Genomic DNA, 22,976 nt, shown 5'->3' on the forward strand with positions numbered 1-22,976 from the left:
AAAGGCTCTACAATAACACAGAAAAAACTCCAACAATCCCTCATGACAGGGGTGTCCAACTCCAGGCCTGGTAATGAACTAATCATTTGATTCAGGTGTGTTGACCAAGGGTCATATCGAAATCTTGCAGGTCACCAGCCCTTGAGGCCTGGAGTTGGACACTCCTGCCTTATGAGCAAACACTTAGCAACAGTGGGAAGGAAAAACTCCTCTTTAACAGTAAGAAACCTCTTTATAATAAAGTGGGGCCTCGTTACTTAAGACCTTGTATGTGAAGTGTAACCCAGTGTTAAAAACGGGATTAAAAGTATAAATAAATATTGATAAAAACAAAGTTAATTATAATAAATACTGATAAAAAGCATGTAAACATAAGTTTAATTAATATGTACATATGTATATGTAATGTATAAATGGTGTGGGGGCAGGACTTAGTCCTTTAGAGTGTGTTTGTCAGATCCACTGAGTGACCAATCATTGGCCGGTCTGACCCTCCCCCAGTCTGTGCGCTGCTCAGACACCTGTGTGTGCCTTCATGTGCCAGTCAGATACGCCAGAGACACAGACGGTGAAAGATCAGTTTACCCGTGTGGCGAAGAAGCTAGCTGGATAGAGAAAGTCCTTTTTTCGGCAAGAATAATAAGAGTGATACTGTATTCCAGAGGCCGTGAGCCAACGTGAGCACTGTGAAGCCCCGTGTAGCATTTGTTGCTTCGCATGGTCAGGTTTTTTCCTTTGCTTATTTGGATTGGATTGGTTTTGAGGACCTGAGAAGAATCGAGGATCCCTTTTCCAGTACTGGATGGCGAGCCCAGCCCAAAGAGCCGGATGAACTGGTAGATTGTAACCCGACTGGTTACAAACACACTGAGTGACTATTGAACATTGAAAGACTGAAATTGACTTTAGAAAAGACACAAAAGACAATATATCCTTGGGTCAACCATTTGTGGGGTTTATTTTATTTTATTTTGTTTTCAAGAAGAGCGCTCTACTTTTGTTAAATGTGCACAACTTTAATAATTGCTAATAAATGCAATTGTGTTTTCTACACCTACTGTGTACAAGTCTTCTGTTGTCATACACCCTTGGCTCCTACGAATCTAGAACCTGTCTGATCTGGTCCATATTTCCCTTCTGTCCTCGTACTGTGGTTAAAGGTAACTATACTGCCTGCACTACATGCAAAGAAGGCAAGAAGTAGCACTAACAGGTCTAGTATTGCACCACCAGTGTTACAGAGGGTAATGATTTTAAATTAGATTCTGGATTTAACAATGTAAAGAAGCCATATGCGGTGACACTCATAAATAAGGGGGTAGCTGAAAGTAGTTGCTTTCACCCAAAAAGTTTATTTTGTTCATCTGGAAGTAGCGTTTTCAGTGGGACATACGTTTCACTCATCCAAATGACTTCTTAGGTCTCAGCTGACTGCAGGTCTCCCCAACCTTATAAACAGTACATTTGCACAATGACTGAAACTAGCGTCACTGAATGAACAATGGGCTGTTAGGTAGAGGTGGGAATCACCATACAACTCACGATACGATATTATCACAATACTTAATGCACGATACGATATTATTGCAATTTTTTAAAATATTTTGCAATATTCAAATTCTGTACATAAAGGTAAACTTTATCAATATTCATTTTATCTAATATCAAAGTCTCACACTCAGTCTTTCTCTCATTTCAGTCAGTTTTATTGTTGACAAACTGAACGGTTTGTATTACAGTCTAGTCCAACTTACGGTAACTGGAATGTTAAGTTCAGTGTGTGAATGGGTGAATGACTGAATGTAGTGTGAAGCGCTTTGGGGTCCTTAGGGACTAGAAAAGCGCTATACAAATGCAGGCCATTTACCATTTTAACTGAATACAACCATCCAGTCCACGAAAAAATTGTTTGTAACAAAATATCGATTTCTGCTGTCCCTGTATCGATACATTATTAGCAAACAAAATATCACGATACTACACAGTATCGATTTTTTCTCCCACCCCTACTGTAAGGTCAGTTCCTTGATGATTAATATGCAAAGTGTATTATCCAAAAAGCTGCTTTCTCTTTTCTCACTTCTTAGTTATTGTGTGTGGGGGATTATCATTACATGAACTCAAATTCATAGTTTGGGAGGGAAAAAAAGACCCAGCCCTGACACTCATCACTGAATGATGCTCAAATGCTCCAGTGATTTTAATACCTAAATAAGTCCTTAATATGTTTCTTTACTGTTTTCATACTTTCAGTCATCTGTAAGGCACTTTGAACTGCACTAGCCCACACAAAAGATGCTATACAAATAAAGTTTGATTGACTGATAGCACTTTTTCACTTAGCCTTTAGTTCACTTTCTATTTGGTTTCCATTTTTTCTCCAGGACGTTTCCCGCCTGCTTTCAAAGTCTTGCCCTAGAGGTGTATAGGCACGAGTATCTGCATATTTATGTGTGTTTTCCGTGTCTGTGTGCATGCTAATCCCAATACTCACAGCTAGAGAAGACGAGAGGACAGGAGTGTTCATCCATTGGGAAATTATGGAGCTGCAGCTGGCACTCTGCGTTGATGGTCATCCTGAAGAGTAAGACAAGTGCAGAGGGACAGAAGCACTTAGACAAAGATATTCAAGGCAGTAAACTGCTTTGGATGCTTCATTTCTCGGCCCATGAAGCACATGGTCTGAGTGCACTGGATTCATCACTGCTTATATCACATTATGCACTACAGCATAAGAGCACTGGCTTCCACCCAGATAGTACAGGTTCACACTTGGTTGCTTGGTTGATGTGTAAAATCCCTGAAAATGGCACAAATGTTTCATCATCAGTATCAGGTCTGGTTTTTCACACATGTCAGGACTCCAAGGCATGTCAGCTTCTAAAAACAGCAGTTCTCAGCTAAGATCACTGGACAAGTCAATACACAGGCTGTTAAGGAAAAGCAGCAGTGATTAAAAAGACACATCATACAAGTAAGGTAAAAACTTAAATCCAATTCAAGTTATATGCTCTACGTGTCACTTTAATAAATCAAAATGATAAGGGCTGTAAAAATGACAGTCATGAAAATGGGCTTTTTCTTTGACTTGTGTTGTTGTGTCTTTGTCGCTGCTACAATTCCTCATTAAACGCCTGACGTGGAGCACAAAAGAGGAGCCTTTGTCAAAGCAGGAAGGGGGCTGCCTCGCTCGTCTTGTTCCGAGGTGAACAAAGTGCAGATGATGTACAGTTTCAATTTGCATTTTTGCTTCCATCCTTGTCGGGAGTCGGAAAAGCCAAATTGTGAGAGTGGAGCTGAGGTGAAAAAGAACAAGCAGCAACGAACACGGCGGAGATGAGAGAGATGTGTCAGTCAAGGCGAATATGGCCTAAATATATGTCTCTTTGACACTTAATAACCTGCTAACGAAGCAAGACTTTTCAAATTCATCACAGAAAGAAACGCTAGAAATAATAAAATGAGCTCTTAAAAGCAAAAACTTTTAGGCCAAGTGTGTTTGTGTGAATGAGGCATGTTGTATAAAGCGCTATGAGTGCTCAAGAAAAATAGAAAAGCCCTACATTACAACTGACCAATTTACCACAAGCCCCACCCACCTGCTTTTCAAACCTGTTTTGGAGATGCAGCCAATCAGAAAATTTTAGTTCAGTTCCCTCTTCTACTGAAGACAGCTTTCTTCTGTTTTAAGATCCAGTATCAGATTACAAAATGATTTTTTGAACTCCCCTTTAACTGCTACTGAAATACTTTGTAGAGTTGATGGAAACAGCCACATCGGCTGCTAATTCCTGTGGGTGTGTCACCACAAGTGACCTCTTTCACATTAGAGATAATCATTAAGTCTTTTGTTGATATTAAAATATTGATTAGTGCAGGTATAAACTTGGTGTTTCACAGCAGTGCATTTTAATCTTGAACCCCTGTTGATAACAGGCATATTTATGGCTCAATTTAGAAGTTCATGATCACACTGTTATTAACCTCTACAACATCCAAAATCATCCTGCTACAATTATTCCTCCCATAAATTAAAAATGGAAGTGGGCTGTCTGAAAAGTGGCTCCCTTCTGAGTATTTGCACAAGCAGACATCACAGCATACCCAGGGAACTAACCGAAATTTGCCAGTCAAGACAAAGGAATGAAATGCCAGAGTCTTACACCCTAGTCATTTTGGGAAATGCTGTTTATTGAATTTATTTGCCTCCATGACGGGACCTGAACTGTCCTGAAATAGCAGCAGCTGTGCATCAGCGCCACAAAATGTCTGAAAACAAACACTCAAGGTGGTTCCTTGCCATTAGGCCAGCTCTAGCTCGAAATACTAGATGCACAGGTGAAATTTGATCTTCAAGACAGAAAAAAAGCTCATGTCAGAGCTTGAGGACTCATAAACCCAGATGCCACTCCAATTTAAAAGGAACCCGTCCACTTGAATCCTGAGTGTTTTCTGTTGTAGGTGCAGTCACACAGTTGGGTGGGTGGGGGTGGGGGGGTTGTCATAAGGCCATCACCTTCACCTGTGTGTCATTACTCAGCCACTGAAAGGCTGTCAGAGCGAAAGCAACAAAATGAAAAGAAACACAAGGGTTTTATCTTACTGCACCAAAGGTAAAGAATGCTATGTGGTACAGAAACTCATGTAAAGGGTGAAAGATGCAGTTAGAATTTAAAAAGATACAAATCAAAATCGCATTGCTGTGTGTTCTGTATGTGTGGGAGGTGCTGCTTTCTACAACAACCAATATCAGATTATTTGCTGTTACTAAAATGATTTATACAACTGTAATGTTCCTGAGATTTTATTTTACTCTTTATTGTTCTGGATCTGCCTTCTGTTTTTCTCTGTCTGTGTCTTCCTGTTTGTCTATGTGACTCACCAACTGCAGTCAAATAGTGAATTTTATTCCTGAAGGTGTTTTTGCATGGCAGCTAGAGCAGGGCGATATGGCCAAAAATATATATCACGATATATATTTGAAAATTTGCGATAACGATATAACTGACGATATAATTTCTGCGAGACAAAATACAACTCCACAACTTCACTAGCGCAAAAAAAAAAAAAAAACACCATCCATTTATTTCACTTAAACAAGCAGCTGTTTTTTTATGTGCATTAAAGCTATATAAACATTTAACAGTGCAAATGCAAATTCCTTGCTGAAAGTTTAACCAAAAGGCATTTCCAGTAGAAATGGGCTGACATATCCTGAGCATAACCATGTATAATATCCACTGAAGTTAAAAAGAGGTGCTTTGCTACATTTAACTGCAGTGTGCCAAATAAAAAAGTCAAATATGTATTTTTCGGACCACAAGGTGCACGGGATTATTAGGCACATTAAGCGAAACAAAGCAGTCAGATAAATCAAACTTTATTCAACTCATTCTTCTTGCTTCCTCCACTTCTGTACCATTGATTCGTTAATGCTGTATTCTATCACAGCTGCTCTATTCCCATGTTGTTGCAGTATATTAATGACTAACCTCATATTGTGGATGGATTATCTCAGTTGTTCTCCTGACTGAAGTTTGGCCTGTTTACAGCATCCTAGCATGCGATTGCATTTGTCTCTAACCATCAGGAACCTTCACGTTAACTTTTATCGAGTGGAAAAGTGTTAGCGTTCATCCTCCAGCTTTTCTGTTTATGTTATGCTAACATAGCTATGTCGCTAGCAGTCACGTAGCACATCATTATATACCAGCTAGCCCTACTTCAGTAACCCTACAAACGTCACTGCTGTGTAGCTTCCTGTCTTCATTTATGTTGGAAGTGATAGCAGAGCTGTACGTTAGATTTTTTCAGAAATCTCTCAGTCAGAACATGCTATATCATGCTTAGGTAACTAGCGAAACTAGCGAGCTAACTTCCGCTAACTTCTAACTCTGTTAAATGTAATGAATTCTGTTTTCATGGATGCCTGGGTGTTAAACATCATAGTTACACCTGGTAAAGCAGCAACGCTGATCGTTTTATTAAAGATGGAAGAATTTAGACAGTTTCTGATGTTCGTTTGACTTCGGGACCTTAAAGGACGGAGTTTAGGACCCAGATTACTCCCAGATTTACGAGCACCTTAGTCCGACAAATAGGCCTACGGCAATAACGACGGCCGCTTGCATGTTCTACAAAAAAATGTGCTTTGTTGTGTATCTGACGGACAAACACCAAACCAGTTAAGTTGCACCATTTTTACAGTCTAATTCTGGTTCATCCGTTTCACTCAACAATCTGCTTTCCCCATTCTCATTCTCCGTTACGCCGTGCTTTTTCATCAATGCGCATGCGCGTTCTACCCATATTCTATCGCGATAATTCATTTTCTTATCATTGCCTAGCACTGTACCGGTATTACCGTGAGCGGTATAATATGGCGCAGCTATAATAATGGCTGGTCTTTGAATGCTAAAGGAAAGCACCCTGTTGTTCCTTTTGTTACCTCCTCAAACATAGCATACACTGGCCCGTTCTGCATGAATGGAAAGGAAGATAACGCCATCTAACAAACAATAATATATATTAAACAGTTTCATTTATATGCCGCTTATTCACAAGGTCAAGACCCTAAAGTATTCCAAAGAAACCCCCAAAATCGCATGAGCCCCTATAAGCAAGCACTTAGTGACAGTGGGAAGGAAAAACTCCCTTTTAACAGGAAGAAACCTCTGGCAGAACCAGCCTGAAGGAGGGGTAGCCTTACGCAGTGATCAGTTGACTGTTCATAGTTCTATCAATGCGGTCTATTGGTATTAATTATTAGACTTCAGTCACAGAACACCTTAAGAAAGGCAAGTCTCATCTCTTTAACAGAAAGACAAGATACAAATGGATAGCAATCTGCATGTTCAGGTTGATTCTACTTTCAAAGATTTACTTTTGGCAGCTGACAGCCAATGCTCCAGTTTTAGCTCTTTCCTGCTAAGGACAAAGTATCAGAGAAATTAGGGTTTGGATTTTCAAATGTGATGATTTCTTTCTTTTTTATTTCTTTGTGAATATAAACAATTGATTTTAGACAAAGCTACAAAATGAAACTTTTTTTTCCTTTAACAAAAACATATATTTATTGCAAAAGACCCACTTGCAATACCTTCACATCCCACCAGGGGGCAACAAGAAACATTTAAAGAGTTATAACACTAAATTACAGACGGAGCTACAGTGACATCACCCATAGCTTCAAATGTTTTCTTTTGTTGCCATCTTGGTCTTTCGAAATCAAACATGATAACGAGGGGCACATTTGACTGTGAGATTGCAGCCTGATTGGCTAATGACTTGTCAGTCACAAGTTGTTGGCCAATAATATCACAGGTAAATCCTGTTTTCTGGTACTGTTTTTGGACTTAATTTAAAATGTATGAAAAAACAGTGAATCTGCCAGTAAAGCCAACAGAAGTCTTTCCTCATTGACTTCTTTCTTCTTTTGTCTTTTTTGCAGCCACAAATCTGGATTGCTATGGTCCCATACAGATAGGTTCATCCATCTGGCTCTTTAGACAGACTAAAGTCCAAATGTCTTTTATTGTCTGTACTCAATGTCAACACTGGTGGCAGAATTTTGTTTAGCCACAATATACAGTTGGCATTAAGAATCAGAATAGAGGGAGTATTTCTCATGAAAAGATTTTTTTTACCAGCAGTCATTGGCTGTGATATGTCTGCTCTCGATTTTTGTTCTTTTATCTTCCTGTTCTGTGTGTTTCCATGTGTTTTGAAGGGTTTTACCTCAGAGTATAAAGTATTTTCCCATTGTTCCAGATCCGGAGCAGCTGATTGGGCGTCGTTATCCAGTGAGAATCGGCGTTCTTGGAATTTCTAAAGATGGTGTCGGGCAGCCAGATCAGACCGACCATATTGCTGGTTGAAAAAGAGGGAAATTGATACAGAGAGAGAGAGGAAAGGAGGTAAGACTGATTCCCTCAGATTTCTTTGAAATGCACGAGGCTGCACTCATTCCCAATAAGAGCATAATAAAATACTCGGGCAACTAGGGGAAAACAAAGCACATCAATCAATTTGTTCCATTAATTACAGACCTCTTCCAAAGAGAGAGAGACAGAGGGAGTGAAGAATATTGCTTTATCATATGAAAATGTTCAAATAGTAGATGCTAAAGTGGTGAAAAATAGCCACAGCAGTAGTTCATTTTAAAAAAGAGATCTAGTATAATTATCACTACATTGGTATTGATTCACCCACAAAGCTGATATATTTAGGAGTTTTTTTAATAAACGTTCCTGTATATTTGCAGTATGTCTTTGCTAAACTTTATAGTATGTCTTTACTTAATCTAATATACCTGTTGAGGGTTAGAATCCGCATGCTGCTGCTGTTATACCTCAGACGGGTGTCCACCCAAGTCTGGGCGAAGATAATATCGATCTGGTACTCCTGGGAAGAGAAAAGTAGAGTCAATATAAAGATCTGACAACCCGTGTTAGAGAAGAATAAAGGCAGAAAGAGACGTGCAGCCAGAAGTCTGTGTGCTAAGCAGCCAGTCGAATCCTTCGAGAAGAGCCAAGAATGTGTTTGTCTGAACACAAATGTGTCCACATCAAAGAAAAATACAAAAGCACTGCAGCCCTCGCTGCAAACATTCAATACATATTATGCTTTTGATATGGAAATTAAATTACACCATCTCACAAACTGTTTGCTTCAGCACATTTCCTTCACCTCAGCCCAACCCTGCGTCTAATTGTGAGGTTTTTAAAAAAATACTGAATCCAATGTTGTGTTTTTGGGAATGTTAATATTATCTCTGTCTTAGAAGAGTGGATTTGAATCCACCTTTTCTTTGCTGCTTTTTTCCCACAGGTATGTTTATAATCCACCAACCTCGACCCATAACACACTTCAAGTATTTGGAATTTGTAAAACAGCAGAATTAGCTCTCGGAGATTTTAGCACACACATGAAACTTCGATTGAAGCCTGTAGATTCCTCCCGAGAACTTGCATCAAAATAACGGCTAAATATAACCAGGCAAATTAGAGCTGACAAAGAATGTCAGTCATTGATCTTCACTCTCCTTCGGGCAGCAATTAAAAGCATTTATCTTGCAGATACATGTGGGTTCTGCAAGACAGTTGGCTACACACTCTTCATAGTTTACACATCTTAATGGCTGCTATTATTGCTTTATTAATACAGTGAAACACCTGCTTTGTGTGCAGTTTTGGCTGTGATCAAATTTACAGATACTCTAGAAGATAGTTTAGGCAGTCAATTTAACTGTTCTCACATAGTGCATCCTGCTACTGAAACTCGTTTGCACTTATATCATTAGTGCTTTGCTCACTTATTTTCTAAATTTGCTTGTTTCCCACTGAAATCTATGCTTGCTGCTGTTCATGCATCACTTCTTTGGCACCACCTCCACCCCCACATCTGAGTATAGCCTCTGAGTATACATTCCTCTTCAAAGAAGAGTTGTTATTGTCACTCCCCACTCACTGTCTTCATGTACATTTGGAGGATGGCAGACTAGGAGAATAAGTGTGGGCCAGGCACTGTCATTTGTACATGGAAGTAACAACAGTGTGTGGGCAAGGATGGTGGTAAAACTCCAATGTCAGAGCCTAAATTCATCCCTCACTCTTTCACTTCCCATAGAGACATTATGATGGCGCACTCTGACATCTTAATCTTTTACTCCCCACTTGGAAGTGAAATCAGGAAGTCACGATTGCTTAAGATTTGCTCCTTAATGTTTTACATCCCAAAACGAAGTAAGCACAGGAAATAATCATGTTAAACTACACGATCGACTGGCGACTATAAACTACAATGTCATATATATATATATATATATATATATATATATATATATATATATATATATATATTTATTTATTTATTTTTTTTTTTTTTTTTTTAACAATGCGAAATCATTTTGAATTAAGCAGAAAAAGCCAAGAGTTCAAGTGCATCGTTGTATTATTAAGTCAGATGGTTGAGAACTACTGATACCACTGGCAGGAGATGAGGACCTCCAATTTGGCTAGCAGAAGGTCAGTACAGCAGCTGGAAGGAGTTGCTGTACTGATAAGACGTAAACTATGCCAGTACTGCAGAGATTCAATTTTATTTATACAGCGCCAGATCACAACAACAGTCGCCTCAAGGCGCTCTGTATGTATTATTGTAGGGTCTACCTTGCAATATAGAGAAAAACACAGCAAACACTTTGGTGATAGTGGGAAGGAAAAACTCCCTTTTAACAGGAAGAAACCTCCGGCACAAACAGGCTCAGGGAGGGGCAGCCAGTTGGGGTGAGAGAAGGAAGACAGGATGAAGGACATGCTGTGGAAGAGAGCCAGAGATTAATAACAAGTATGATTCAGTGCAGAGAGGTCTGTTAACACACAGTGAGTGAAAAATACTCAGGGCTGGATCAGGTGACGCTGTAGGCTGCTGGGGGATTCCCATGATGCACTATCTGTATGCTTTAGCAAAAAGGAAAGTTTTAAGCGTTATCTTAAAAGTAGGGATAGTGTCTGTCTCCCAAATCCAAACTGGAATCTGTTTCTGCAGAAGAGGGGCCTGAAAACTGAAGGCTCTCCCTCCCATTCTACTTTTAAATAGAATGGGAGGGAGAGAAATCTTCCATACTGGACAGTTTTGTCTTTACCCAAATGGTGACTCAACAGATAACCTCACAAAGGCTGTTTTTAGGGCACAGTACTGTACACAAGAACACAATTTCACATTCTAAATGTTTTTTACCTTTTACTAAAACAGACAAGCCAGACTTGACCTGCCTAAAACAGCTGTTACAAAATCTATTACTGCTGCCCTACTGTTGATCATTTGGAGATGATGATGGGGAGAGCCCACACTGACTATGGCACGCAATAATTCAGTCAAGTGAAGCGCCGAGTGTTACGTGCTCTACGCGGTGCAGGTGAACTCACAGCAATGCTCAAATGGGATTTTCTGCTAAAACTAGGTTGTATTTGGGACTGTACCTCCAAGATGGGTCCATTATTCATGGACATTATGCAAAACACTGAAGCCACACTGAGTGTCGGGAGATATGACTGAAACTAACAACGGAGGCTTTCATTATTTCTCCTGGGATCCATTTCAAAGTCAGAAAACAAAGGCATGAAGGGAGTCTGTTACTTATAGCCATTGTGAAGAAGCAAATGAATGATGCAAAGACCTAGGCGAGCTGAACAAAGGTGTCTTGTTTTGTATATTCTCTAATGTAAAGTCAGAGAATAGAGGTTGTAAGTTCATTATTTAGAGCATAAATGTTTCATTTTAGGCTTTAAAATATTCAGAATGTGACACACTATTTCTCTCCTGTCCCCGACTATGTTTTTTAGACAGCAGACAGCAGGCACATGAAGTGCTAGGAAACCCTCACATAATTAAAAATGCATTACTCCTTATGTGAGTTGGAGTTGGACCCACAATCATGAAACCAAAAGGTGTAGGTGGAGATGACAGTTGTTCATGAGAAACCTCTGCTTATGAAATCCTGTATAGTGATACCTACATTTTGCGATATAAAATGAAAGCGCGCTCTCACAATGTCATTTACTTTGCACACACAAACACAATATTATTGGCAAATGAAGGATGGTAGGAAAAATCAACAAATACGTCCCCACTCTTTCAGAATGCAAATACCAGTCAGAATCAGATAATATGAAATCCATTAATAAAGCCAAAGGATGTTGACAGCAAAGCATGTCTGACTGAAATTAATTAGCCTGACTTTAGTGGCATCAGAACAAATAGCTTCCTCCTTATCCGGCCTCATCTTTTTTGCATGGAGGCAGCTTCGCTCCTCGCCCCTTACAGATGTCTTTCATCCACATTTTCCACATTCAGGTACCAAAACATGTTTGCTGAGAGAGCCGATATCCTATCTTTATGGCTGTGTGTTCAGTCAAAGCTTCACTGAGAACTCCCAGAGCCAGAAATGTTAAAAAAAAAATAAAGTGTCTAGATTGGCAGTGACAGGGCTCTAAGGATTAACAGTTTTTTCATGCCTGTAATTACAACGAGTTTTCCATTGTTTTTCTGCCATGTGGAGGGCCTCACCGGAGGTGTCTGTCAGCGGGATTACACAAAAACTACTGAGCCAGATTTCATGAAACTTGATAAAGAGGTGAAGCACGAGCAAAGAAAGAACCCACTAGGTTTTGGTGTGGATTTTGATTGCTTCCTTTAAACTCAGTAGATTGTGCCTTTCTATTGTAACACTTCTTCCTTCAATCAATCATGATGTCAATTTACAGTGAGAATGACAAAAAGTAGAAAAAAATATTTCATTTACAAAAAATCATTTCATTAATGAATATGACTTTTGCCCCTTTAGTAATTCAGATTTTCCAGGTCCAGAAACCCCAACTATGGTATAGCATTAACAGAAATATGCTGCTCATTCAGGTGATAGTTTCACTTTACTTCAATTTATTCAAAACAACAGAGGCTGTCGTTGTCACTTGTGATATGTAGAAAATATTTATTGAAGTTTTTCAAGCTAAGCCCATTCAGTATAGTAGAACAACGTGCATCCCAGAGTTCTCTGTGGATAAATAAGGCAAACAAAGGCCTTTCACCCAGGAGACTGTGGTATTCTCACTTAGATCAAATTTGACCTTAAAACTTTAAATTACTGGATTTAGACTTACTTTTTCTGTTGACATTTGATCTCATTTCAGAAGCAATGTTTGTTGTTGTATTGTTTTATATATATATATATATATATATATATATATATATATATATATATATATATATATATACACACATAGATATATATATATATATATATGTATGTGTGTGTATATATATATATATATATATAAATAAAACTGCATATCTATAATATTCCAAAGTAATGTAAAGCACCCTGACATGATTGCTGGCGTTATATAAATCTAATCGATCTTGTTAGCTTTATGAAAAAGTTTTAGATCATCGCAACATTGTGATTGATGATTTGCATTGATGATCCTGGAGAAACATTAATTATGTTATCTAGTATGAACAACAGGTTGCCCGTGACTTGCTGGAAGACATCCCTTTTTTTATGAGTTAACAGTGGAAGCAGCATGGTGACTTCACCAAAATACATGCAGGAGGTAGGTAGGTGACTGATGACTCTGAATTGCCCATAGGTGTAAATTACTGTGTTAGGCCCTGCAACAGACTGGTAACCTATCCAGGGTGTACCCCACATCTTTGTCTATGGTAGCTGTGATGGGCTCCAGCTATCCCCCCATGACCCTGAATTGAATAAGTGGATGAAAATGGAAAGATGGATGCTGTGACAAGGAAGGCTTATAAGCTATATAATTTTCCTTTTGTACTTATTTAACCATTTAAGCGAATATGAACTCTAAGTAAAACTACTGATTACCCTTATTTCCCTCCAGCCTTTACATGATCCCAGCCACCTCCAGTCAAATCTTACTGTCCTGCTCTTAAAAAGAATTCCACCAAGCAATCTCTGCTTGGCACTTGCAGTAAGTGCACAGTATTAACTGAAGCCATCAATATTATATTAACCGGTTGGAAGAGATTGATTTCAAAGCAAAATGTAATTGTTTCACTGGTGTGACCTTCAAGCTGACGTCAGTGCAACTCACCGCTTCCTGCTTAGAAGCGGTGAGAATATTACGAGCCTTCCAGCAGCTCGGTGGCAACTCTGTCCCCGATTGAATCACCGATATTGGATTCTGCCAAAATTCTGATTATGTTAAGTTTGTCTTCATTTTATCACTTTGCACAATATTTGTGCATGCTAACCAAACTCTGGTTGAATGCTGCTTACAAATGAATGCATCGATAATAATTACCCAGCACTAAAATGCACACTAACTCCTTTTTAATTTTCACAATTTGGTATGTCTAATTTTCCTTAAATAAGGCTCTGAGCGCTTACAGCAATGATTATATGCTTGTTTCTCTTAGACTGGTTTTCCTACCGGTCATCCCTCAAACTGGGACCTAAGTACAGATACATATATCCTTTTTTCCTGACTACTTCAAACACCTTGCACTATTAAAACAGCACTTAAAAAAAGGAAGAATATAATTTTTTACAAACATCTTGCTATCCCTGAGAATTCAATTCTCTGAGTTAAAATTTGTGTTCTGTGTTCTGACTTTAAATACCACCCATCAGGGAAAGGGTCATGATTGTGTTAAACATCATTGTCCAGTATTTAAAAAACGAATTCTGAGTTCTGCTGATGTTATTATCTCTCTTTATTTTTAAGCAGTGTCTTGGTTTGATGTTCTTTGACCGTTCCATTAATGCCAGTAATCTTTTATCTGTTAAAAAAAGGGACCTTTCACTGGGTATCATCAGAGTAAACTTTCATTTTTTAAACCTGTCCCATGAAGTGTGTGACCTGATTATTAAACAAAATTACAGTTATTTAGCCATTATTATCCAGTATATTAATCATGCTCATATCATTTATAATGTTTTGTTCATGCATGCATGAGAGCACAATCTGATATTGCTGTGTTTGTTAAATAACTACAACAATGTGATAATTGATCCAAAGTGAATGTGTCATGTAGCGCTGTGATTCAAGGCATGGTAGGGAGGTGCATGTTAGTCAGTTTCAGCTGCTTTGCACAGGTGGAGCAGGTGCAATAGAGGGGCAACAACGAGGAAACCCTCCAAAAACAGGAAATGAAATCTTTTCTGTCTATTTTTTTCCATCCCATCGGGAGGACCGATACCTGCTCCATTGTGCAAGGAAGAACAGGATGAGCAGTGCCAGAGTCCTCCAGCAGGCCACTGGTATAAATGTCTCTCATTAAACAATCATAAACAGACTTAGGGCTCAACATCCTGTAGTGTGCCCTGTGCTCACTCTTCATCACCGTGGAGCCCGATTGCCAATGGCCATCGAATATCAGAACTGGCAGATCCACCACTGGCCCTGTGCTTTTGACAGATGAGAGCAGGTTCACCTTCAGCACATGTGACTGATGTGACAGGGTCTGGAGACACCGTGAAGAACATTATGCTGTCTGTAATGTCGTTCAGCATAAACGTGGTGGGTCAGTGATGGCTGGAGAGGCATATCCATGGGGGTACTCACAGAACTCTACAGTTACGACACCCTGACTTTCATTAGGTATAAGGATGAAAATCTTGGACCCAGTGTCAGACTTTCCACTGGTATAGTGGATCCTGGGTTCCTTCTGGTACTTGACAATGCATCCTCTCATGTGGAGAGAGTATGCAGGTAAGTGTTCCTTTATCTTTATTTTTATTTTTTTTAGCTGTATAAAAGGCATCACATATATTATATATTATAGCAGCCATCCAAATTATGATGAATGCACTACATTTTTTGTTTTTTAGCATTTACATAAACATGAGTTCCAACGCTGCAATAATCATTCAGTTCGAAATTTATGTTTAATTAACATAACATCAGTTTACACATAATATAATTGATTTCAGCAAATCTAGCACTGATAATGGGTTACACATTTATAGCAATCTAATTATGTTTGCACTGGTGCAGAATGCAGGATAACTGGCCTGAAGCACTGAAGCAGAGGTGGACCAGCATAGAGTGTGGACAATACCTGGCATCCCTTCTCTAGAACAAGCATACAGGTAGAAGGAAATGACGGAGAACTCCATCACTTTTTAAACCAAAAATTTAAAACCCTGGTGTTAGTTCTTGAAAGTCTTCCTTACTGTAGTTTGTTCTTGGGGTCTGCAGGAAGCTCACTCAGTAGCAGCAGTTCTTGTTAAGTTTGTTGGTGTTATCAGGGTTAATTACGAGCAAGTCAACAAAAGAAAATCAATTCAGGCTTCCGTGAATATGCCACCATTACAGCCTGCACATAATGAACTCTACTTCATTACTGCTTCTACTTCATTGCTGATCAAGTAGAATCCTGCGAGCTCTGAAATATTGTCTTGCACTTTATTATAATGCTTTGCCAAAAAAAACAAATCTCAAACTTAAACACATATCACTGACTAATGTACTTCCTCAGGCAAAACCAATGCATCATAATTGTTTTAAATATTTATAAGTGAAATATTTATATCTCTCAGACTCTGGAAATTGGTCGCTGGGCTACATCTTCAATCCTTCAAGAAGAAAAATTATTGTTTTTTTTTTAAATCTCCAAGTAATGTGTCCACTTCTGGAGTGGTTCTAATGCTACTTCATTACCACAAATGATGTTTAGTTATTTCCTTTTCACTCTAAAAAGTAATTCAAAGACTTAGTAAATATCACTATAAGTTAGATGAGTCTGATAAAATCTATGAATATCCTTTTAGTAATTATTTGAGTTTGATAAATTGCAATAGATGTCTGAAATTTTAACTTATGTGTTTGTGTTAAATTAAGGTATTTATTTACATTTATCTCAGACAAAAAAAATCAGTATGTGGTTCACAGAATACCTTCTTTGCATGTACTTAATATTTTTGTTTAAAATTGAATCAAAATATTTGAGAAACGGGTATCTATACTCATCAGTATCTTGCACTAAAATCATTAGTTATTCAAATCAATATTATTTATTGTCAGCAACTACAACTGAAAAGTGTAAGTAAAGCAGGATAACATAGAGTAATTGAGTATTAGCGAGTGGCAAGAACACATAGCCTCACAGGAAATTTTCCATCATCACAATGGCAGTCAACAGACACAAACTCACGGGGGAGCCACCTGGAAAATTTGCCGGTTATGTGGCCTGGGTGCAAACTGTTAATGTAACGTTAAGGCTGTTTTACTGTAAACCTTCTCAAATGGGGCGATTGTGGCTCAAGAGTTGGCAGTTTGTCTTGTAATCGGAAGGTTGCCGGTTTGAGCCCCAGCTCCGACACTCTTGGTCGTTATGTCCTTGGGCAAGACACTTTACCCGTTGCCTACTGTTGGTGGTCAGAGGGCCCAGTGGCGCCAGTGTCTGGTAGTCTCGCCTCTGTCAGCTGTGGCTACAATGTAACTTGCCATCACTATTGTGTGAATGGGTGGATGACTGAATGTAGTGTAAAGCGCTTTGGGGTCCACAGGGACTAAATACAGGCCCTTTACCATATTTAATTTTAGGTACAATTTTGATTAAGTTCAGTTTACAAAATTAAGTAAATGGAACAAAATTTTGGATTAACTGACCATCTATATTTCAGTTACATTGACCAAGCATGTCAGTGTTATTGACTCAATTTTTTTGTGTGGTTTTCACTTAACCTTACATTTGTTTTTAACTCATGATATCTGTTATATTTACATAATTTTTTCATGTTTGTGTAACAACTACGATTACTCATTTCAACTTGATTTGTTTAAGCTTTACTTATTCAATTGATCAAGTATATTGAACAGATTTGACTGGTTTCCAATCTACTCAATATTTTTCAGTGTAAAAGTGTTGCCTCAAAAATTTTAAGTAAATGTCAGCTTTAGTTTTTAGAGTGATACTCTCCTCATCTGCACTACTGCTCCCCACCCCAACCCACCTTGTCCCCAAATAAACACAATGACCCAGAATGCAATGGTGTAGCATTATCCTGCCAGCAGCCCTCGCGGTGATGCTCCTTGTGTGTGTGACGGGCTGAAAAAAACGGTAAACACGATCATTCATCCGCTGCTTAGGGGTGATGATGAACTTCTGTCATACGTGTAATAAACAAAACTGTCCTGTACCTGAGGATATGAGTGGTATTTTGAAGATTGCTTTTGTGTATGTGTGCGTGTGTGTGTGTATGGAGCTAATATCATGAACATGCTTTTGTATTGTTCATTCCTAGGAATCAAATAGAAGGACCTTTTGAAAGAAACAAAAGAAATCCATTTGCATACCTGGCTGTTTACTCGAACACAATTTGTGAGGGTGTAGGAGGCAAAAATGAAAAATGACGCAGACTGCCGGCTGTGCTTCGCTGAACATCTATCCTAAGGTCCAATCAGCACCTGTGATTCTTTGTCTAAGATAAATGATGTACTTGTTGTTTGGCCTGTTTAATATTGATACCAGTAGTAGGGTATGCTGGCAGCAGCAGCAGAAACAGCTGTAGCGCTCATTTATCTGCCACCAGTAGACCCTGTATGTTAGACATCATGTTTCAGAAATGTATTTACTCATCACTTTTTTCAGCTGGAGCTGAGTCAGTGAATGTGAAGTCATATATTGATAAATACCCAGGAACATAATGTGGAACAAATAGGGATAAATGTGAAGATCTGCCATCCATCAATCCATTTTCTAGCATTGTCCCCAAGCAAGCAAAGAGACAGAGATAGTTTGCACTCCAGAGTCTCCTTCAGAGTGGACATGCACAAAGACACCTCACCTTGGAGGAACTCAGGAGGCATCCTAATGTCCAAACCATCTCAAGTCATTCTTTTTGTTGTGGAGGAGCAGTAGCTCTACTTGGAGTCCCTTCTGAATAACTGACATCCTCATTCTATCTCTAAAGCTGTGTCAACATATAAAGCAATTAGCACATCACTTCATGGCTCAGTCCAACCTGATTGTGACTAGGAAAAATCCATGTTTTGGTGTTTCTTGTATTAGGCAACTGATTGCAACTAGTCCCCCCAAGGTTGAGCGTTTATGACCTTCAATCTATGGGTAACCAACAGATTAAGCTTTTGACCAGGTGGGAGTCAACCTATTTCTAAACAATCACAGTCTGATTTGGACAGAGTGCAATCAGACAGTTTGCATGTATATAGTGTTCTCCCTGCCTCTGCATCGGTTCTCCCACAGTGCAGAGACATGCAGTTCGTCGGGTTAGGTTAACTGTTGATTGAAAATTGGCTGTATGTGTGAATGTGAGTGTGAATCATTGTCTGTCTCTCTGTTTTAGCCCTGCCACAGACTGGCAGCCTGTCCAGGGTGTACCCTGCCTTCTCGCTCCATGGCAGCTGGGATGGATGGATGGATGGATGGGTAATTTATAAACACAGACAGATTATTATGAACATGTTGTAACAAATCGTAGTCATTCTGTGCCGATGAGCATAACTTGGCTGCGACACACCTCTTTGCAATAGGAGACTTGACTCAGCTGCTTGTCGACTGCTTGTATTCTGGTTATATTCCTTTATAAAAGCAAGCAGGACACACAACGACATCACTCTTTCTCGAAGAATTTCAGATTTATTTTTTCAACTAGTTCCCGTCGCGAGTCTGAATGTAAGTGGTTAATGTGGATTTCTGTTTCATGTCACTTCCTGTGTATGTAGATGGCAGTTTGCCTCCATATTATTATAAATAAACCCTACTTTAAAAAGCTGGGGTTTATTGCTAAGTCCATCTTTTTTTGCCTAGAGTAAGTGGTGATATTTATGTCACACAATCGTTGCTACATTTCCACTTGTTCTTTTTTATTGATTTCTTACACTTATTAAACCATATTGTTTAGACAGCTGGATACAATCATTCAGTGGTCCAATTGCTTTACCTTTGACAATGAGCCAGGCATGACTCTGCACACTTCAACCTATGGTTGTTTTTATTGATCATTGCTCATTGTTTCACTTTGAGCAGATCATTTTTACATTAGGTTCTGCATAAAAACAAAGAGACAGCCAGCATAAAGTGAATGGTTCCAAACTCATCTCTTCAGGGGTATTCAACCCACATACTGAACATATACTGTACAAGAATGACTCACCATACATTCCTTTGCCACCATAACACTTACGTTTCTTCAAAGTAAGTCAAAACAAATTCGTGAACATCCAGTATCAGCAGCTGGATCATTTTAAGTTCTTTGCTTTAAAGTGCAAAATGATCTTTCTCTTGTTTATTTATCTCAAACAGCCAGCATGTATAGAACAATGTTGATACCTCGAGGCTTTTCACAGTCTGCTTGAGAAGGTAGTCCTTTTTTAGCCAGCTTTAGGAATAGGCCTTCAAACACAAACAGCTCATAATTAATGTATATACCGATTAAAGAGTTTTGCTTCAAATTCTAGATTTCTGTATACAATGATTCCTAGGGGAAAACAAGCAGAGGGAATGAAGAAAACAGAAGAGGAATTAAATTAGAGAGGAAACAGCAGAAGGTAATGAAATCTAATAGGGGTCAGGGAAGCGATGAGGGGAAATGACATGAATGGAAAGTCTTAAATTGAAAGAAAGATATGATGGAGAAGAAGGGGGTTACAGGGGATGATTTAAGGGTCCTGGAGCTATTACCATGTCAGCTAATCAATATGTGCTGACCCTCAAAAATTATATCCAAGCCAGTCCCTGCAGTCCTGTTTAATCAAGATACTGAGAAAGTCTTTAGTTTTCATGCTCGCATAATGCAGCAGCTGCTTGTACATGTCATGCTACAGGCTTTGATGACTGCTGTCTACCTCCTCAAACACAGAGCTCCTCCTGTTCTGCTTATTATTACCATACTTGGCGAGGCTTGCTGCATCTTGTGTATCTCTTCTTTAAAAACCCCTTTTTTTGTGCTTTCACAGCTCCCCGTTGTTTGAATCCATTAGATGCATCCTCAAAAGTACACATATTCCTCCACTATACTGTCACATAGGAGCTCCTTTATTCGGCAGTTGTGCACAACTCTGACTGTGAGCAATCATTTAAGCCCTAAAAACATCATATTTGGAAATAAAGCGTATTTAAGCGTGTCTATCACGGTCTGGAGTGTGTTCACACTAGGAATTCATTGCTAGGTTTCGGCTCCACTGACCTGTATTCACCACACTAAGAGAACAGGTTTGCATGAGATGGTGGAGAGGTGTTGAGCTACCTCTGCATGTGCAGTGTAAAGCATCTGCCCCTCCTCCTTTTTAGGAGCACGAAACTGCTGCTGTTAGTTGTTTCAGCAGTGCCTCAAAATGCTGCAGTTTTAAGTCCCAGATTATATGTAAAATAGGGTGAAGTGTGGACTTACAACATAAAAACAGTAGCTACTTGTAACATACACAGATCAGGCATAAGATTATGACCAATGGCATTGATATCAGTGAGCAAGTGAATATTTTGTCCTCAAAGACAAATCTGCAGTAAAAATTAGTTTGACAAAGGCCCAATAGTGACAGCTAGATGACTGGATCAGAGCTTCTCATAAACTGGAGCTCTTGTGGGGTATTCCCAGTCCACAGTGGTCGGTATCTATTAAAAGTGGTCCGAGGAAGGAACAGTGGTGAACCAGTGGCGGGGTCAAGGCTCGTTAATACGTTAATGGGTGTGAAGGCTGGCTCATGCGGTCAGATCCATCAGACGAGCTACTGTAGCTCAAATTGTTGAAAAAGTTCATTCTGGTTCTGATAGAAAAGTGTCGGAATACACAGAGCATCACCGTTTTTTACATATGGTTCTGGATAGCTGCAGCTTGGTCAGGGTGGCCCTGCTCACCCTTGCCCACCACCAAAAGCCCCAACAATGGGCACTTGAACTGAACCACGAAGTAAGGGAAGAAGGTGTGCAGGACAAATAATCTGATCCATGGAACATTGTGAATTAAAGTCTAGATCATGCGAATGAGATTAGCTCCAAAAACAATGGCGGGGACGGCTTTAGAAACACTGAAATCAAGAAAATTGAGGATCTCACAAATGAGCCTTGAGTGTGTCCTATTTTAGTTTTCACTTGTGTTGTGTGTCGTCAACAAATACAGAGGCCTCGTGCTGATTTTTTTTTAAACTCGTCGTCATTGTGTGCAGAATTGATTTACATTCTCTGTGATGTTAAAATGATTGCAGCGCCAGGGATCTTGAGGTGTACTGATGAGAGTTCAGAGCAGGTTGTTCTGACTTTATTTTTTGACAACTTGTTGCAGTGCTTGCCACCGGTAAATTTTAAGGTGACAGTCCTTCAGCACTCTGAAGGACTGTCACGGTGTGTCAGTCCAGGTTTATTTTTATCATTTAATTAGCTGGCTCCTGTCAGGTTCATTGGACTTTCTTCCTCCTCCTTCTCACCTTTATCTCATCCTTTTAGTTAGCCAGCCCATGCTTGCCATATCAACCAACTTTTGTCAGACTGTCTTACAGTTCTTGTCCGTGATGCATTTTTTTCTTACCATTTGGTGTGCTGTTTTTGCTGGCTACACTGACTGATCATTTAAGTTGGTACACCTCTGCAGCTTCTGGCTAGTGCAAATGTCTAATCAGCCAGTCAAATGGCAGCAACTCAATGGACTTAGTCATGTGGACATAGTCAATAAGACCTGCTGAAGTTTAAACTGAGCATCAGAATGGGAACCAAAAGGGCACCAAAGGTGATTTAAGTGACTTTGAACTGTTGTTGGTGCCAGACAGGCTGCTGATGTACTGGGATTCTCCCACAAAACCAGAGAATGGTCTGAAAATAAGTTCCAGTGAGTGGCACTTGCCTGAACAGAAAATGCCTAGTTGATGACAGAAATCAGTTTGGCAGATTGTGTTGAGCTGGTAGGAAGACAACAGAAACTGAAATGAACACTCGTTACAACCAACGTAAACATATGGAGAAGAGCATCTCTGATTGCACATGTCAAACTTTGACGCAGACTGGCTACATCAGCAGAAGACCGCACCGAATGGCGCTCCTGTCAGCTCCGAACTTAGGTTACAGTTCTCACATTCTCACCAAATTTGAACAATTGCACAAATCAAATCTCAAACTTTTTTCTTGAACATGACAATGAGTTGAGTGTATTCGAATGCCCTCCACAGTCACTAGATCTCAATCTGGTGAGATCTTTTGTGGTGGAATTCACTGATGGACAGCCAACAAATCTGCAGCACTGTGGTGTTGTCATGTCAGTAAAAACCAACATTTCTAAGGAAGGTATTCAGCACTTTGCTGAATCTGGGCCATGAGGAAATCAAGGCAGGTCTGAAGGCCCAAAGGGGGGCCAGCAATGTGCCCGTTTTGCCATTTAGGCTTTATTTCTCAAAGCTCATGGTAGACCTTTAATATTTGATTGACCAATGGTCTAACTTTGTAAGTCAGACATACTCAAACTCAAATATATCTCACTGCATCAGTAAGGTTCT

At 39.4% G+C, this 22,976-nt stretch overlaps 1 protein-coding gene across 2 annotated transcripts in view; it reads right to left on the reverse strand.

Annotated features, from left to right (window-relative positions):
• LOC146608620 (gamma-aminobutyric acid receptor subunit gamma-3-like) overlaps positions 1 to 22,976 on the reverse strand; it is a 179,810-nt gene that overhangs the window by 57,032 nt on the left and 99,802 nt on the right. For both annotated transcript variants that reach the window (XM_085348963.1, XM_085348962.1), the window contains exons 4-6: positions 8,312 to 8,403; positions 7,738 to 7,869; positions 2,495 to 2,577 (exon numbers count right to left, since the gene is read on the reverse strand). In XM_085348963.1, the coding sequence (XP_085205089.1) occupies positions 2,495 to 2,577; positions 7,738 to 7,869; positions 8,312 to 8,403 (307 nt within the window). The remainder of the gene's footprint in view (positions 1 to 2,494; positions 2,578 to 7,737; positions 7,870 to 8,311; positions 8,404 to 22,976) is intronic.

This window comes from Diplotaxodon limnothrissa, linkage group LG23, assembly GCF_057381915.1.
Source record: "Diplotaxodon limnothrissa isolate DT_005_m linkage group LG23, D_limnothrissa_male_GT1.1, whole genome shotgun sequence".
NCBI classification, from domain to species: Eukaryota; Metazoa; Chordata; class Actinopteri; order Cichliformes; family Cichlidae; genus Diplotaxodon; species Diplotaxodon limnothrissa.